Source organism: Phoenix dactylifera, unplaced genomic scaffold (assembly GCF_009389715.1).
Source record: "Phoenix dactylifera cultivar Barhee BC4 unplaced genomic scaffold, palm_55x_up_171113_PBpolish2nd_filt_p 000051F, whole genome shotgun sequence".
Lineage (NCBI taxonomy): Eukaryota > Viridiplantae > Streptophyta > Magnoliopsida > Arecales > Arecaceae > Phoenix > Phoenix dactylifera.
Genome location: NW_024067670.1, coordinates 1,423,711 through 1,442,783, shown reverse-complemented (window position 1 = coordinate 1,442,783; position 19,073 = coordinate 1,423,711). Strand labels below are relative to the sequence as shown.

At 36.9% G+C, this 19,073-nt stretch overlaps 1 protein-coding gene across 7 annotated transcripts in view; it reads left to right on the top strand.

The window, feature by feature from the left end:
• LOC103695944 (probable serine/threonine-protein kinase SIS8) overlaps positions 1 to 14,863 on the top strand; it is a 98,302-nt gene extending 83,439 nt beyond the window's left edge. For all 7 annotated transcript variants that reach the window (XR_005507008.1, XM_039116087.1, XM_039116090.1 and 4 more), the window contains one exon: positions 14,144 to 14,863. Coding sequence is in view for 6 of the 7 variants with exons in the window: in XM_039116087.1 (XP_038972015.1) it covers positions 14,144 to 14,276 (133 nt within the window). In the remaining variant the exon portion in view is untranslated. The remainder of the gene's footprint in view (positions 1 to 14,143) is intronic.
• The last annotated feature ends 4,210 nt before the right edge of the window (positions 14,864 to 19,073 follow it).

Below are 19,073 nucleotides of genomic sequence, written 5' to 3'. Positions count from 1 at the left end.
ACGACCAGAAATAATCTGTGACAGGGCCCAAAGTACTGCACCTAAACCCTGTAGAGTAGGTCCAAAGTACCACACCTAACCCTTGTGGAGTAGGTCCAAAGTACTGCATTTAACCCCTGTGGAGTAGATTCAAAGTAATCAAATTTCAGAACAATCAATCCCAAATGCTAATGTATAACCCCTGTTTGGCAGGGTTCCAAACATAGTCAGATTGAAAGTTCGGTACTTATACCCAAATCCAATTTATGCAATAAATATTTTTGCATATGTTTTTGCAATATACAAATTCGGCTCAACATGTAAAAATCCCAATGATGGATAATTACCAAAATTTCAATAATAAATATGCAAACATGGTTTTCCAAATCAATACATTTACATATATCAATGTACAGATTCCAAAGGCTTATGCTGAAGTTTTCAAACTTCAATTAACTGGAATAATTCTAACAAAACTCGTGATTTTCAAATTACATGGATATAATGGATATTCAAAGGCTATTTAATACAATATATTCATGCTTGATCCAATTTTTAAAAGTACACAAAACAAATAGTGCAATTTTGAGTGTATTTGGCAATAATTGAATCAAAGTATATTTCCAAAACTATATATATATATATTATTTAAAATTTGATTTGATTAGGTGGAGGTTACTTACCTCGCAGACGTCACAACCATCTAGTTTAACCAGCTCACAGAGATCCTTCAAAACTTAATCATCCCAAATCAAACATTTATCAAATTAGGCCTACATCAATATTTTAAAATAATTTATAAAAGTCTCCAAAATTCCTAAAATTTCCAATTCTGATATAACATTATTACGATAGGGAAACGAGCACTCACTTTCCCTATTCGTTCACAAGGAAAGAAAGAGAGAATGTGGCACAGTGGAGACCCTCTGGAGCTAGCTTAGAGAGAGGGAGCGGGAAAGATTGGGAGAAAGAGAATGAGTGAGGGACGGTGGGGAAAACCCTTCCCTTCCTCTTCCTTGCTTTCTAGTTCTACAAGGAGAAAGCAAGAGAGGCCAGAATAAATGGAAGAAAGATAAAAGGAGAGGAAAAGGAAGAGGAGGAAGAAGCAGCAGCAGAAGAAGAGAGAGAGCGCATGCATGGGGAAGGAAAAGAGAGAGTGAGAGAGGCTCGAGAGCCTGGTATCATGTGTGGAAGGGAGGGCATGGGAGTGTGTTTGTGTGGGGAATAAAAGAGTGTGAGAGCAAAAGAGAGTGAGCGAGAGCGGGAGGAACAGAAATGAGCGAAGGAGAGAGAGGGAACTCTCGGGCATGTGTGAGAAGAATAGTGCCCTCCTCTCCTTTTCTCACCCGTTGGACTGCCTAAGACTGTGTCCACTCTGGGATGTGCCACAGATCCGCCTATGGCGGTGCCCGCACATGGTGCGGCCTGGGCACTGGTCTTGGTGCATCTAGGCCATGGGCCTAGGTATTACATGTTGACTATTCAATGTGTCTCATCTTGGTGAAGGAGGAACACCGTGAAGTTACTATCCACCTCAGTAGCCTTATTAGCTGCGATGCCTAGCCTCACCCAAAGCTGTGAACACATTTTGAGTATGTAAGTATATCCAATCTTCTCTATGAAAAACACATCCCCACTTGGATGAGCCTTCTGGAGCACTCGCGGAAAACTTTTTGACTTTATGGCTGATGAGACACATACACCATACTATTTGTGTGATCATAAAAGATAAAAAATCCATGTATTAATCCACACGATACTTACAATTTTCTTGCAAGTAGCTTTTAGGGAATACGGTACTTTAAGTCTCTAACATTACCACCATGGTGGCAGCTGGTGATGCGCATGAAGTTAGGGTGGAGATGGCAGATAGTAGTGTCAATAAAATTGACGGTGTTTTGGGTTTGATGATCTTCACGTAGAATGTAAAATTGGATCTTGTAAAGGAATTACTGTCAGAATTTCATAATATTAAGTTGATAGCATAGATATTCACTTAATCTTGACTGACTTAGTAGACAATAGAATGCTGCACAAATTTACTTTTCATGTAGAACTTTAAGATGATAGTTTTATACTAATTTCCATCTTGTAAAAATTTGCTTGAATTATTTCTCGTAGAAAGTAAGCGGTCAAATTTTATGGAAAAAAGGTAAGCAGTCAAATTTTATGGCCAAAATCATACTGCAAGAGAAGCATGAAAGAAATGCACAGGCTAATTGCTATTGTTTTAATGCTCGTGCGTGGTTTGAAGTTTTGCACAAATCTCCAAACCCAAACCATAACAAAGGTCATTTGCAAAGTTCTGGCCAAAGCTAACTTATAGGGACACAATAATTCTATATATGAGCTATTTATGCTATTTTTTTCCATTTCATTATTCGTTATATTCATAGAAATTTCAGTATAATAAACTTTAGTTTTTATGAGCTTGAGAAGATTTAGGAGTATACCATTATTAGATTCCAAAGAGATCTTGATAAATGTAATTATTTTGCTTTTCTTTCCAATTCTCATAGATATTCAAATTGTTTTATGTTACATTGCGATCAGATGGTGAAATGATGCACAAAACATTAGTTTTATACAGTTAAACTTAGATATAGTTTTTCACATTGTTTCAGTAAAGCACCACATATAGTGCATTCAAAGGTCCCCAAACAATATAATATACTGCAAATTGATGCCTAACTTGTTCTCGTCAACTATTTAATTTTGATTTGTTTATTGTTTCCTCCTAGTTTTAATGGGAACTTTTGAAGCTTTTGTGAATTCTCAACTGAACTGTGAGAAACTGAACAAAACCATAAGGAATACTACAAGGATCAAGGGTTGGCCGAGCCAGCATTCGCTTTCTGCCTTTTTTAACCGAAAGAGCTCAACACTTCAGTATGCATTTTCCTTGGTTCCTGCTTAACCGGCTTGGCATCGGACCGTACAACCAAGCGGTGCTACTCCACCAAGAATCGGCATTCAAAAAATTACCAAACACCAGAACTTATTTGGTTCGCTTGGAACCAAAACCAAGTTTTTAAATTTTTGGCTTATAATGCCATGATAATTGGCCATTTTAGGGTGAGTTGAATGAGTTGTTGCTTTTGGAACAAAGTGGTAGATCATGTTCATGGAAAAAGTAGTAATGCAAGGGAAGCATGCGCCATAGAAATACACTAAATTGCCTGAAGATACCACGTATGCAAATACTATTTTTGACCAGATGATGTCAGCTGAAGTTGGAATTTGAGGTCTACATCTACATGAAGGATTGAGTAGGTTGAGGAAAGCAAGATAAGTGAAATAAATGCAAGATCATTCTATTTTCAATTAATCAGCAATCAAAATCATGTACACGTGCACAGGGCGACAAGATGGAAACTTGTTTAAGAGAAATAAGAATAAGGTGATGACAAAGAGTTTCCATGATCCACACTAAATTGACGCATTTGATGCATCCTCTAACAATGGAACTTCTTGATTTTTCCTGTTTTTCCCTTCTTTCTCTATCTCTTACTTTTTTCAGAGATGAGGCCTAGCTCTCGGGTTTGTTAGACACATATTTATAAGAGAGGCCAGCCTCCTATTCCTATAGCAAGAGTGTTAGGGATTCTGTGATGTAGGGGCGCAGCAGAAGCGCGAGATTTTATAAATTTTTCATAATGAAATCCCGTAACATCAGACACTAAAACCAAGATCACCTTAATGGTAACAATTAAACTTATAAAATAAATGTAGGAATAGAAGAATACCTGTAACCCTAATTCCAATATTTAGAATTTTTAATAGACGCTCAAGTGTTCACCCTCCAACGTTGATCCACACGGAAACTTGCTTTAAGATTTTAACTCCAAAAGAACTTAATTCTTGATGCTGAATTCTTTCAAAGAATTCAATTGGCTTCTAGGCAAAATAATACTTCTCAAGTGCTTTGCCTTTCTCCCTTTTCCTTTGGCTTCCTTCTTCTTTCTAATTGTCTTTTTCTTTCCTAATTCTCCTTCTAAGCCTTTTGTCCTAAAGAAGACTTTTTGTCTTGATTTAGAACAACCTTGGAGAGAGTTGTAAGAAAGAAGGGATTGGATTGGTTATTGGAAACCCGGGAATGCCAACTATTTATAGTTGGCGAGGGCGTGCTCTTGGCGTGAGGATGCATCACCAAAAGATGCATCCTTACACGCTTCATGATGGAAGAGGCGCCTCATCAAGAGGCGCCATCCAATTATTAAGCAAGAGGTGCCTCATCAAGAGGCGCCAATCCCCACATGCCGCACATGCCCCATATGCCCCTCATGCCTAAAAAATAGGGAAGAGGTTAAACTCAAGAGGCGTCATCTTTATCCCTTCATTCAATGGCTGATGGTGATCCAAAAGCCACCAAAGATGGCACCTCATTCATCTTGCGCGTGAGGATAAGAAGAGGAAGTTAAATGGATAAGAGTCCTTTAACTAAATGGATTCTTCATCCTAATCCAATCCAATTGGGTTCAAACCAAGCCAATTAGGTGACAACTCTTGGTTAACCCAAACTAGGATATGGTCTAACCAAAAAGCTAATTTAATTAGATCAATCCAAATGAAGAATCAAATTCGAATCCTATTCGAATTAGGAGTTAGAGTTTGCAACACTACGTGCTAGCATGTTCATTCTGCAAACATGATTTAATCTAATTAGATCCTTTATTAGTTTTCTTGTGTGTGACCTATTGGGTTCCACATCTAGCCAGCAGTAGGTCTAGGTGCAAGTTGACCTGATTTGATTAGAACTCTTCTAATCGATTTAGGTCCAAACTGTGCAAACCTGAGCTTAATAATTAGAACCCTTTCTAATTGGTGATCGAATTAAATTTTTTAATTCGATCAAACCTACAAGACAAGATTGAATCCGGAAGATCTAGCAACGTATCATGTCTATCCGGAAGATATGAAATTTGGTAGAAATACCAAATATACCCTTCAGTGGCAAGTTACCGTACAATTTAATCCTTCAATCAAGCTACATCCCGAATATGTATATGAGTATGGATCTATGTCAAACTCAATTACATATTCATGTGTCTCTCAATCTTCTAATGATAATTCGAATAATGAAATATTAGAAACTCTTTCTAATTTTCATTCTACTTTGATCAAAGACTCCCTGAATTATCATGCGATTAGAGTAAGTAGGATGCGATCTTCTCTTACTAGAAGTGATTGATTTCTTATTGACCTACTCAATTCACCATATCCAGAAGATCCCGTACACGACTTTAGTCATGAATGAGTATGAACCAAAATATGGATTCATGTGCACAAGATACCATGGTGGTTTCAGGTCAAAGGATCAATTGCACAACTCCCACTAAGAGAATCATCTTTTGACATGTAAGTAAGACTCCATAAAATATTTTCTTAGCAGGTCAATTCAGTGAACTCATTTTTTAATGAGCACCCACATCTTTGTATTAGTGTCTCCACACAAGTGATTGTGAGATTAATCATCCTCTCTATCGAGCATACAAAAGATGTGCCAGTCTTTCTGGTAACATTGATCCCTAACTCAATGTATCAACAACTGAAAATATTTTAGATTAGGGTTTTAGGATTTTAGGTCTCACTTGCATGATCTCATCATAGCCCTAAAACTATTGCCCTAATCTATGGGGTCAATTATAAATATAAGATGCAGCATATGATGAAACATAATGCCATTTCATTTATAATAAAATATCATGTACATGAGCTAAAAAATTAAAAGAAATTCTATCGTAATACAGATTATGATTGGCTTGTAGGGCATTATTCTTTCAATCTCCCACTTGCACTAAAGCCAATCTTTAAACCCATACAATCGAGGTTGCGATCGAACTGCTGCTGAGGTAAAGCTTTAGTAAATGGGTCTGCTAAGTTGTTCTTCGTATCTACTCGTTCAATGATTATATCTTGTCTTTCGATAATCTCTCGAATGAGGTGGAAGTGTCTTAGAATGTGCTTGAATTTGTGATGAGACCTTGGTTCCTTTGCTTAAGCAACAGCTCCAGTGTTATCACAATAAACTGCCACTGGATTTGTAATCTCAGAAACAACACTCAATTCAGTGATGAACTTCTTCATCCAGACAACTTCCTTAGCAGCTTCACTTACAGCAATGTATTCTGCCTCAGTAATTGAGTCAGCTACAGTCTGCTACTTGGAACTCTTCCAACTCACTGCACCACCACACAGGGTAAAGAAATATCCTGAAATGGACTTGCTATCATCTGGATCTGACTGAAAACTAGAATCAGAATAGCCTTGTAGTTTTAACTCAAATCCTCCATACATTAGAAAAACATCTTTATCCTTTTCAAGTACTTAAGAATATTTTTTACTGCTTTCCAATGATCCTCTCCTGGATTAGCCTGAAATCTGCTTGCTATGCCCAAGGCATAAGCAACATCAGGCCTAGTACATAGCATAGCATACATTATTCACCCTATTGCCGAAGCATAGGGAATAGAATTCATTCTATTCCTTTCTTCAGGTGTCTTAGGAGACATCTTCTTAGAGAGATGTATGCCATGACCTATGGGTAAGTAACCTCTTTTACTCCCATCCATGCTGAACCTTTTCAGCACAAGATCTATATACCTAGACTGGGACAAGCTTAGCATCCTTTTAGATCTATCCCTATGGATCTTTATTCCAAGTATATAGGATGCTTCACCTAAGTCTTTCATGGAAAACCTTTTTGATAGCTAAGTCTTGACCGATTGTAACATTGGAATATCATTTTCAATGATAAGTATGTCATCTACATACAAAATTAAGAAGACAATAGCACTCCCACTTGTTTTCTTATACACACAAGGTTCATCCACATTTTTGATAAAGCCAAACTCTTTGACTGTTACATCAAAATGGATGTTCCAACTTCTCGATGCTTGCTTTAATCAATAAATGGATTTCTTAAGCTTGCATACTTGATTTGTTCTCCCATTTGAGACAAATCCTTCTGGCTGAGTCATGTAAACTTCTTCCTCAAGATGACCATTAAGGAAGGCAGTTTTAACATTCATTTGCCAGATTTCATAATCATAGTATGCAGCTATTGCAAGCAAAATTCGAATAGATTTAAGCATAGCAACTGGTGAAAAAGTTTCATCATAGTCAATTCCTTACCTTTGTCTGAAACCTTTTGCGATCAATTTGGCCTTGTAAGTTTCTACTTGGCCATCTGCTCTAATCTTTTTCTTATAGACCCACTTGCAATCTATAGGGGGTTACACCCCCAGGTGCATCAACCAAAGTCTATACTTGGTTGGTATACATTGAGTCTATTTCGGATTTCATGGCCTCTAGCCATTTGTCAGAGTCCCTACTCATGACAGCTTCCGAATAAGTTAGAGGATCATCGTTCTCAACGATGTGGGCTTCATCATTTTTGCACTCTTTCTGATCTTCGGAGAGATGTGTTGTGGTTGTACCTCATCTATGGGTACATGTATTCGAGGAATATCTTGTGTCTCTATTTGTAGGTCTTGAACTTCTTCAAGTTCAATTCTCCTGTCACTGTCCCTTTCTAGGATACTCTTTTTCCAAGAAAGTGGCATGTCTACCAACAAAGACCTTTTGTTCAGTAAGTTGATAGAAGAGGTATCCTATATTCTCTTTAGGATATCCTGCAAATAAACACTTATCTGATTTAGCACTTAGCTTATGTAGATACAGATTTAGAAGGTACCCTGTTCAATATATACGCAGCAATTTCTAGGGCAAATCTCTAGAAGAAAATAGAAAGGTCTGTAAAGCACATCATGAATCGTACCATATCTAATAGAGTACGATTTCTCCTTTCTACTACACCATTTAACTGTGGTGTATACGGAGGGGTCCATTTAGAGAGAATACCCTTTTCTTTAAGATGATCTAAGAACTCACTAGAAAGGTATTCACCTCCTCGATCTGATCGAAGGATTTTAATACTCTTTTCAGTTTGTTTTTCAACCATACTTTGATACTCTTTAAACTTATCAAAGGCTTCGGATTTATATTTCATAAAATACACATATTCCAATCTTGACAAATCATCAATGAATGTGATGAAATAAGAGTATCCACATCTAGCTTGAGTTGTCATAGGACGACATACATCTGTATGCACAAGTCCTAATAACTTGCCCTTTCTTCATGTCCAGTGAATGGAGACTTAGTCATTTTTTTCATAAGACAAGATTCACAAGTTTCTAATAATTCATAATCATAAGGATCAAAGAATTCTTCTTTGTATAACTTGTTTATTCTTGACTCACTTATGTGACCAAGTCGGCAATGCCATAGGAAGGTGTTATTCACCTCTTTTCTCTTTCATTTTTTGCTTTCATCAATACGAAAGATATTGTCATTAACAGACAGAACTAGAAGACCATTTTTCATAATGCCATTGCAATAATGCTCATTAGAAAAAGAAATAGAGCAACCATTGTCCTTTCCATTAATTTCAAATCTTTGTTTTAACAATAAAGTAATGAAAATTACATTTCTGATAATTTTAGGCATTTAATAACAATCTTCTAACTCTAAGAGCTTGCCCGAAGGCAACTTCAAAAAGTAGGTTCCAACGGCTTCAGCCTAGATGGACTCTCCTCCAGTGCCATAAAGCTCGAAGTCATCCTTCTTCAAACTTCTAATTCTCTGTAGTCCTTGCAATGACTTACTGATATGAGAACCACAGCCAGTATCCAATACCCATGAATTTAAATTTGAAGAACTTAATGACAAATTGGCATGTACCATATACATACCTTTTGATGTAACTCTTGCATCAGGCTTTACAGTTGCAAGAAAAATCTTGCAATTTCTTTTCCAGTGGCCTTCCTTGCTGCAATGGAAACAGGTACTTGATCCGGAGACTTTCTTTCCTTTCTTCCTCTTCATTCTGCTACTTTTAGGTTTCAATCTTTTCTAAGAACCCTTAATGCCTGTTTTCTTCTTAGACATTCCGTCTACAAGGAGTGAACTCTTTTCCTTCTTGATATGGCTCTCAGCTGTCTTAAGCATATTTAACAGCTTAGGCAAAGAGGTATTCAGTTTGTTCATGTGATAATTCACAATAAACTGAGAGAAGGATTTTGGGAGTGACTATAGGATTAAATCCTGACTTAGCTCACCATCCATCACAAAACCCAATTGACTCAATCTAGTGATTAAGTCAATTACCATGAGAACATGGTCTTGTACGGATGTCCCTTCACTCATTCTTGCACGGAATAATTGCTTAGATATCTCATATCAAGCAGTTCTACTCTGTTCTCCATACAGCTATTTTAAATTGAGAAGTATAGAGTGAGTATCCATGCTATCATGCTGCCTTTGCAATTCATTGCTTATGGAGGCCAATATGATATATTTAACAGTTCAACTGTCATTCTGCCACATCTTGTATGTGGCTACCTCTTCTTCAGTAGCATCTTCCCCTACCGACCTAAGGTCAGGGATTTCGAGGATATAAGAAAGTTTCTTCTTAGTGAGAACGATCCTTAAATTTCTCAACCAGTCCACATAGTTAGAACCGGTCAACTTGTTGGCATCCAAGATGCCTCTCAGTGATAGTGAAGAAGCCATTAATGCAAAATTATTCTACATAAGCAAAGAACAAAACTAACATAAGCAGACCATTCATGATGGCATATATACAATTAGATAAGGATTTTTATCTAATTGTTACTTCCACCATTTTATCGAATATCATAGCCCTCTTCTATGATAAACGAGAAACCCTAATTGGTTTTTCTTAGTGGGGTTGAGATCCTAATTCCTCATAGAGGCCTTGCGGTTTCACAACAAACCTTTATGAGTTCAGAGGTAGGAAACTCTTTCCAATTGTATCTCATGCAATTCTTAATATTATCCTGTCCTCTAAAACACTTATAGCCTTGTGGTTGCACAACAAACTATAATGTTTAAGTTAAGTCAGACTCTTTATTTTCATACAGTCATATTTGAATAATATTGCCCTTGTGGTTGCACAACAAAATAACATATCAAAACATGATGCAAGCATCTCTATGCACCAAGACAATATGACATTAATCTCCATAGCAAGCCTTGTGGTTTCACAACAAACCTGCTTGGATTTTTGACAAAATACTGTCTTGGCATGAAGGAAGGCTCAAAGTAGTGTTTTTCAACATTAAGCTTTCCATAAAAGATAATTAACTAAATTGGCCAGGTAAGTAGGTGGGAGGCTTCCCGTGCTTTCGCAACGGTCCTAATTAAGTAACCACCTTTGACACTTTTCTGGACACCAATTGATCAATCAATCCAGAATGGGTCAGCTTAAAGTATCTTTCACTACGACTTAATATAATTTTTATGAGGGCTTTCCGGGCTTTTGTACATTTTATAAATGTAACATATATTGCATTTCTAATGTAATAAGCAAACATAGCGGGGAATATGAACATGCTTCAATATATCTTATATGAAAATTCATATGAAGACATTTGAACAATATAACATTGCTATCTCATAGCAAATATCAAAACTTAAGTGATCATCAATCGCTAGCATGATCATTTGATTGAACTAATAAAGGTCGACTCTAATACCACTATAAGGGATTCTGTGATGTAGGGGCGCAGCGGAAGCATGGGATTTCATAAATTTTTCATAATGAAATTCCATAACATCAGACCCTAAAACCAAGATCATCTTAATGGTAACAATCAAACTTATAAAATAAATGTAGGAATAGAAGAATACTTGTAACGCTAATTCCAATATTCAGAATTTTCACTAGGCGCCCAAGTGTTCACCCTCCAACGTTGATCCACACGAGAACTTGCTTTAAGATTCTAACTCCGAAAGAACTTGATTCTTGATGCTGAATTCTTTCAAAAAATTCAATTGGCTTCTAGGCAAAATAACACTTCTCAAGTGCTTTGTCTTTCTCCCTTTTCTCTTGGCTTCTTTCTCCTTCTTTCTAACTGTCTTTTTCTTTCCAAATTCTCCTAAGCCTTTTGTCCTAAAGAAGACTTTTTGTCTTAATTTAGAACAACCTTAGAGAGAGATGTAAGAAAGAAGGGATTGGATTGGTTATTGGAACCCCGGGAATGCCAACTATTTATAGTTGGCGAGGGGGTGCTCTTGGCGTGAGGATGCATCACCAAAAGATGCATCCTTACACACTTCATGAAGGAAGAGGCGCCTCATCAAGAGGCGCCATCCAATCATTAGGCAAGAGGCACCTCATCAAGAGGCGCCAATCCCCACATGCCGCACATGCCCTACATGCCCCTCATGCCTAAAAAATGGGGAAGAGGTTAAACTCAAGAGGCGTCATCCTTATCCCTTCATCCAATGGCTGATGGTGATCCAAAAGCCACAAAAGATGGCGCCTCATTCATCTTGGGCGTGAGGATAAGAAGAGGAAGTTAAATGGATAAGAGTCCTTTAACCAAATGGACTCTTCATCCTACTCCAATCATGGCGTCATCAAAACTTAATCCAATTGGGTTCAAACTAAGCCAATTAGGTGCCAACTCTTGGTTAACCCAAACTAGGATATGGTCTAACTGAAAAGCCAATCTAATTAGATCAATCCAAATTAAGAATCAAATTCGAATCCAATTAGAATTAGGAGTTAGAGTTTGCAACACGTGCTAGCATGTTCATTTTGCAAACATGATTTAATCTAATTAGATCCTTGATTAGTTTTCTTGTGTGTGACCCATTGAGTTCCACATCTAGCCAGCAGTAGGTCTAGGTGTAAGTTGACCTGATTCGATTAGAACTCTTATAATCGATTTAGATCCAAACTGTGCAAACCCGAGCTTAACAATTAGAACCGTTTCTAATTGGTGATCGAATTAAATTCTTTAATTCGATCAAACCTACAAGATAAGATTGTCATCTAGCAACGTATCTTGTCTACCTAGAAGATATGAAATTTGGTGGAAACACCAAATATACCCTTCAATGGCAAGTTACCGTGCAATTTAATCATTCAATCACGCCGCATCCCGAATATATATGAGTATGGATTTATGTCAAACTCAATTGCATATTCATGTCTCTCTCAATTTTCTAATGATAATTCGAATAATGAAACATTAGAAACTCTTTCTAATTTTCATTCTGCTTTGATCAAAGACTCCCTGAATTATCATGCGATTAGAGTAAGTAGGATGCGATCTTCTCTTACTAGAAGTGATTGATTTCTTGTTGACCTACTCACAACCTTTGTACACAATTCACCATATCCAGAAGACCCTGTACACGACTTTAGTCATGAATGAGTATGAACCAAAACATGGATTCATGTGCACAAGATACCATGGTGGTCTCAGGTCAAAGGATCAGTTGCACAACTCCTACTAAGAGAATCATCTTTTGACATGTAAGTAAGACTCCATAAGATATTCTCTTGGCAGGTCAATTTAGTGAAGTCATTTTTCTAATGAGCACCCACATTCTTGTATTAGTGTCTCCACACAAGTGATTGTGAGATCAATCACCCTCTCTATCGAGCATACAAAAGATGTGCCAGTCTTTCCGATAACATTGATCTTCGACTCAATGTATCAACAACTGAAAATATTTTAGATTAAGGTTTTAGGGTTGTAGGTCTCACTTGCATGATCTCATCATAGCCCTAAAACCATTGCCCTAATCTATGAGGTCCATCATAAATATAAGATGCAGCATATGATGAAACATAATGCCATTTCATTTATAATAAAATGTCATGTACATGAGTTGGAAAATCAAAAGAAATTCTATCGCAATACAGATTGCGATTGGCTTATAGGGCATTATTCTTTCAAAGAGATGAGTCCATCTTGAAGGTTTAATAAGAAAGAGAAGCAAAGCGATGAATGAGTGAGAGAGAGAGAGAAACTAGGTCAACTGAGGTTTCTGTACTGCCTTATCCCATTTTCCTCATGGACATGCTATAATAACAACATAACCAAAGTGGATCAACAATAATATGAAGTTTAGACAAAGTGACAATGCACAATAATCTTTCATGCATGATAACATGTTGCAATCTGATCCCTAGCTGAATGAGCCAAGGCCCATTTGTGTGTTATGTATCTGTAATTTACATATCTCTGTGTGAAGTGGTTTCCTAGGAAGGATTCACAATTTTAAGCAGTCAAAAGAAATCCATATATCATTGCAATGTCTCTAGTTTGATGTTTATGACAACTAGCCATTCTAACCCTTACTGAATGTAGTACATAAAGTTGCCATATGATGTAATGCCCAACCTACTCTTAAGAGTAGTTATATTGTCCAGAACGAGTCAATCCTTCTATTAAAAGCACAAAATTTTCACTTCGAATTTTTACAAGGAACACTTTTGGACTGCTTTCTCAACTCCAGTGTTAATGTGTGAAACATGCCTGATACTTTATATGAAAATTTTGGAGTAGAAATATCAACGGTACATCCATAAAGTGTCTAAAATATCAAATGGCTGATAGGACACATTCCTATTCCATCAATGTAAGTGATAAAGGTCTCACCAGAATTATTAAGGGTCTTTCAACTTGCCATGTAACCAGCAGCTGAATACTCACTTTTAGCGCCACCTCTAATCTATCAGTTCATGAACAGTTATGTCATAGCACATATTAAGATACCAACATGCCTTGTGGTTAATCTATTTACTCTTCATCATGTGTTGATGGCCACATTTTATGTCAATTAGGTGTTGCAGGTTGTGGACTCTTTTCGGTCATAACCAGTAATAGATCCCCTTGCTGATTCCTTGTCATCTTTGTCATTCCATTGTCTGAGTTGTCTTCCAATCACTCAGTTCATGATTTTGTGTGCATATTCATCCGAAATCCGTTTTGGCACTTTCCATATGTATGATGAGTCAGGGCTTATTCTTCCCAATCAGTGCCAGCTACATGTGCAGCAAGTGCAAATATTTTCATCAGTTGTTTCCTTGAAAGTTGTTTGAATTTTCATGCACTAATTGGCAGGCCTTGGAGCTACCTCCAAAACATATAGTACTTCCACATTAAATAAATGGTTGTAGAAATATGAATATCTCATCTCTTGTTGTATCTAATAAATTATTTTATTTCCTAAAAATTTTTCTATTTTTCGTTTTTGGTTTTATTATTATCATTCTTTGAAATATGTGCATCATAATGGTATAATCTTAGCAAGGAGTCTTTTACTAATGTTACTGTAGAGACCCAAAGATGCGGCCCTCATTTTCTGAGATCATGGCAGCCTTAAAGCCATTGCAGAAACCTGTTTCTAGTTCCCAAGTTCTGAAGCAGCGAGTACTGGTAGCAGACACTAAAGATAAAGGGGAATTATAGCGAGCACAGGAAGGAACAAATGCTGAAGTGGCTGTCTGAAACCATTCAGTGTTTTGAGGATGCCATCTTGAATACTATGCTGGAGTTCTTGTAACAATTTCATTGTATTGTATGAAATAATATCTGTGGGAGTTCTGGAGCCGAGGAGATCGGTTGCTAGTCATGTACCCACCTTCAGAATTGTAAAGTTACTTGAATTGATTGTTGTTTGGCTGATAATCAAGTTCCAGTTGCATCAATCTGTCACCATTCAATGAGAACAAGAATCCTCCTTCACAAAGCAAGATGAAGAAATGAAGAATGCAATGAAAGGATGAAACAAGCAGGAACAGAAGCAGCCAGCATTTTGTTTAGTTCCATAAATTGCACATCATGGATTTTATGACTGGTTGCTTAAACTGTTTCACTTATTATTGTAAACTGAGATGTCTATACTACTCTCTGTAAATCTGGATTCTTTTTGGCTTTTTTTTCGTTGTTTTTTGTTCTTTTTTTTCTTCCTTTAACTAAAGGGTTGTGCACCCTAAAAGAGTTGTAAACTTTTTAGTAGTGTGCCATTCTTTAATCCAGTCTTGAGATTTCTTGCATCATCTGGTAGTACATTCAAATAGTAACAGCCATCATCCATCCTGTCAACAATGATAGATTGAAATCGATGCAAGGTGACGGTGCATCCAGTTGAGCGAAAGCTTGGGCTTGCAAGCTTCTGCTGTTTGTGAGTTTTTTTTTTAAAAAAAATTAAAGAAAACTTTTGAAATGATAATGTACTAGTTTTGTTCTATTTATTCATGAAATTATATTTTTCTTTAGTTTAAAAGTGATAAAACTATTTTATTTTGTGTATATGATTATATTTTATTCAACACAACTGTTTCAGTTCTTGACTCTGCTGCGAAATTTCAATCCAGTTGTGCACCAAAATTTTGGTCTGTTCATGACGTGTCAGTTTGGAAGACCTCGGTCTCTAGTACTCCGTGCCTTAGTGCCTTAGTTGATCCTGCAATAGAAGTCTGCCGAGTTTCTTTCCCTTTAGTGCAGTTTCTTGGAAAAAAAAATCATTTAAGGACCTGCAATAGCAAAGGTCATATTTTGAAGAATTCTACTAGGAAATAGGATGAAAGGATAGAAGGTTTGTTTTACTGCCATGATATGTTCAAAAATTTAAGCTGCGTTTGGATGCAAAATAGATAACCAGGGGTATATAGATTTTAGTCAAGTTTATTCTCTGTTTGGTTGACATTTCTGAGATGAAATGGTTTAGACCGCAATAGGTTGCGATCATAACATGTAAGTAGGTGGTCGTTTGAGGTGTGGGGTGGGGATCTTACACACCATTGTTGTTCGCTCCCTTGAGGACTGGTGCCAAACACGGATCATTAGATATCCAGGAGAGAGCTTGGTGTTTAAATTTACTATACTGTCCCTCATGAGATAAAGTTACCTAGGTCGAGACACATTTGGGATCTCTGACCAAATAATTTTATCCACTACATTTTGGGATCCGTTTAGTTAGTTAAGTTGGTAACTTGCTCTTGACACAGACGGAGGATGGGAAGGTTGATGAAATTTGGAATGATAGCAGCTGATCTCTTTTTTTTTTCTCTCTTTCAATAGCGGCTAGGGTTTCTTGTGAATGGAAAAAGGAGAAAGATGATGGGATGGCTAATGGGTTCAATTGGGTGTAGGTTGATTCAACCGTGTGCAGAAATTGCTGATGGATTGTGGATGCAATAGGAAGTGGGCTTGGACTCATTGTTGGATTAGGTTAGGATGTGAAGGATGTTAGGAATTGTGTCATAAAAGTCAATCGTCAGCTTGTTGATGATTGAATTGTATATGAATTAATAAATTAATAAAAGATTATTTGGCATTATTCATCGCATATATTTTGTACATCTTGAACTCTTGTAATGTGATGAAGTCCTTAGGACTCTTTTAAAAGATAAGGGAGGATTTGTCTATGAGTTCTTAAACCTGTTCGCGACTAAACGATATGCTATTACTAAGACAATAGCATTATCAAAAATAGGTCGTTGTATGCCATATCGTTAGTTATCCTCTTAATGAAGAAGTGTAGAGACACTGATATGCCATACAGGTGAAGTGTAGGAGTATATTTCACTGAATGTGATCAGTTTCGGAACGCTCTACTGTCAAGAAATGTTTCGAGTGGATATGGGTATATGTGTCCCTCCAACCTGAGATCACCACGGTGACCAACAAGCAACTCACTGTACTTTGGTACCGGACTATCTGAGTTCCTAATTCAGTGACAGAAGATTATTGGGCTTGCGAAGTCTGTGTGTGAGTCAAGATGGAATTGACCCTTCTTGGTGACAGGAGATAATGCCCTTGTGTTCAATTTAGCAAAACCTTGGCCAGGGTAATCCTTGTAAGGAGTCACAGAATTTGTAAAATTGAAACACATTATGGATGAACTAATTAAAGAGTTGACATTGAACTCTGAAGTCATCCTAAGCATTTGGAGTCATAGGGATGAATTATACAGTAACCATAGTCCAAGGGTTTCAGAATATTGCTTTGCAATCATTTGGCCTATCCGGACATCAGGTACCATTACTAGATGGCCACTTCGATTAGTACAGGAAGTCGTTCTTATACTACCGGCTTAGGTTCGAACCTATGGGGTCACATGCATAGAAGTTTCTAGGTTGATGAAATGGCCGATCGATGATTAAGAATCATTCAGGGGTACGTCGGTCAATTTGATTGACAAATTATCCTAAGCAAAAGTTGCAGTAAAATAATTATTGAATTATTGAAAGATTAATTAGCAATTAGATTGCTAATGAACTCAATTTGAATGAATGATTGGGCTTAGGTTGAGCCAAATTGAATAGGATTCAATTTAGGCTACATCAGGGTTTGACCTAATTGGATTGGGTTCAACCCAAGTAGATTAAGCTTGACCCAATTGATGGGACTTAACCCAATTGGATTGGGTTTGACCCAAGTCAATTAGAAGTCCTTATTTGATAAGGATTGTGAGTCCAAAATTTCAGAATTAGATAAGGAGAAGAATCCCTAAATTTTAGGAGAAGATTGACACCTCATCCTTATCCCCTTGGTAATCCTTCTTAGAGAAGGAGTATTCCACAAAATTAACATAAATTATTCCCCTCTTATCTGCCGTATTTCTCAAAAATTTTAGAGATTTTATCAGCCAAATAAGTTGGCAAAAATAGAGGTGTGGCGTGGGGGGTCCAAGGCTATAAAAGGACCTCCACGCCTAGGGTTCAAGATATGCTTCTTGGGGTTTTCAAAAGGGTTCTGAAAATTCTGAGATTGGGCCGTCCTCCTCTTCTCCTTCCTCTCCTACATCTCCATCCTTCATCCTCTAAAAAAACGATCAAAGGTTGAGTGCTTCGAAAGAGAAAGGTTCAGCTATTGCAGCATCTCTGCGCGAGCTAGCACTCCCGTGGAGGTAGATCTTCTTGGAGCTTCGCATGGACGATCTATAGAGGTCGGACGCATGTGTAGCTACAAAGCGTGATCAAGGTGTCATCAAAGACCTCCAGCGAATCAGGTATGAGATTTGATCTCATTAGAAATTAAGATTAGATCTTAAACATGGTTGCTGAAATTTCAGGGTTGCTGAAATGAGGTAAATGTTTAAATTCTAGGATCTATTTTCATTGTAGAGATCTGATCTCTAGCATGTATAGGAATTAAATAGTTTAATTCATGCTTCCACTGTAAAATTTTTAAAATTATATGCATGCGACCACTAAGATTTCCAATAGTGGTATCAGAGCCACAGGTTCAAAGTAGTTTAAACATTTATGCTTAAAACAAGTTTTCTAATCCTAGTATTCAAGTAATCTAATTGGAATGATCATCAGGCCGTCCGGTCATAGGAGAAAGAAGGGTTCATAACCCTCTTTTTCCATTTAATGAGATCTCTTATGGCGTGTAGGGGTGCCACTGTGATCCAATCCTTGAAGATGAACCACGAAAAAAAGATTAAAAATAGTTTTAATCTTTGTAATTAAATCTGAAATCATAGATATGTTTAGATTAGATCTAAAAGAGATTTATGATTGATTTAATTGCTGTTTTTATATGATAAATCAGATCTGAAAATCAGATGCATATGATGTATGTTGTTTAGATTAAATTCATGTTAGTTTGTATATATGATGTATGAACATAAATCAAATAAGATTTAAACATGAATTAAATCTGAAATCAGCATGTTTAATTGACAAACTCAGATCTGAAAATAAGTTTTAAGAACTAAATGTTTGTAATTAACGTGTGATTCAAGACTTATGCAATGATCTGAAATTTTTCATAAACCTACACTTAATTGAGAATTAAGTGATTTAGAATTGTGAATTGAAATCTATTTGACATTGCATAAATCTTGGAGATTTTTGGGTTAGCTCGAATCAAGTTTTAGTGAACTGGTTTAGACCTAGGGTTAAAATCAAAGATGGACTAATTGGAGTAATTGATCAAATCTAACTAAGTATTAATTAGATTAGGTCAAGGATACTCAATCAAATACAATAGTTGTACTTGATCAAGTCCATGTCTTTGATTAGACCAAATGAAACTTGATTGAGGCTTAGTGGTTGAGCCCGAGTCATTAGGATAGTCAAAATCAAAATTGATTAACCAGTCGGTGTCTAAGGTAAGTTTGGCAGCTTTGACCGGTGATTTTTAATTGGGAGCTACTCGCACTGATTCGTCTTTGTCGAGTTAATGGCATATTCCTCCCACCGATCTCACTTATCTGGCCGACTTGGTCCATCATTTTTTGATTAGATCACT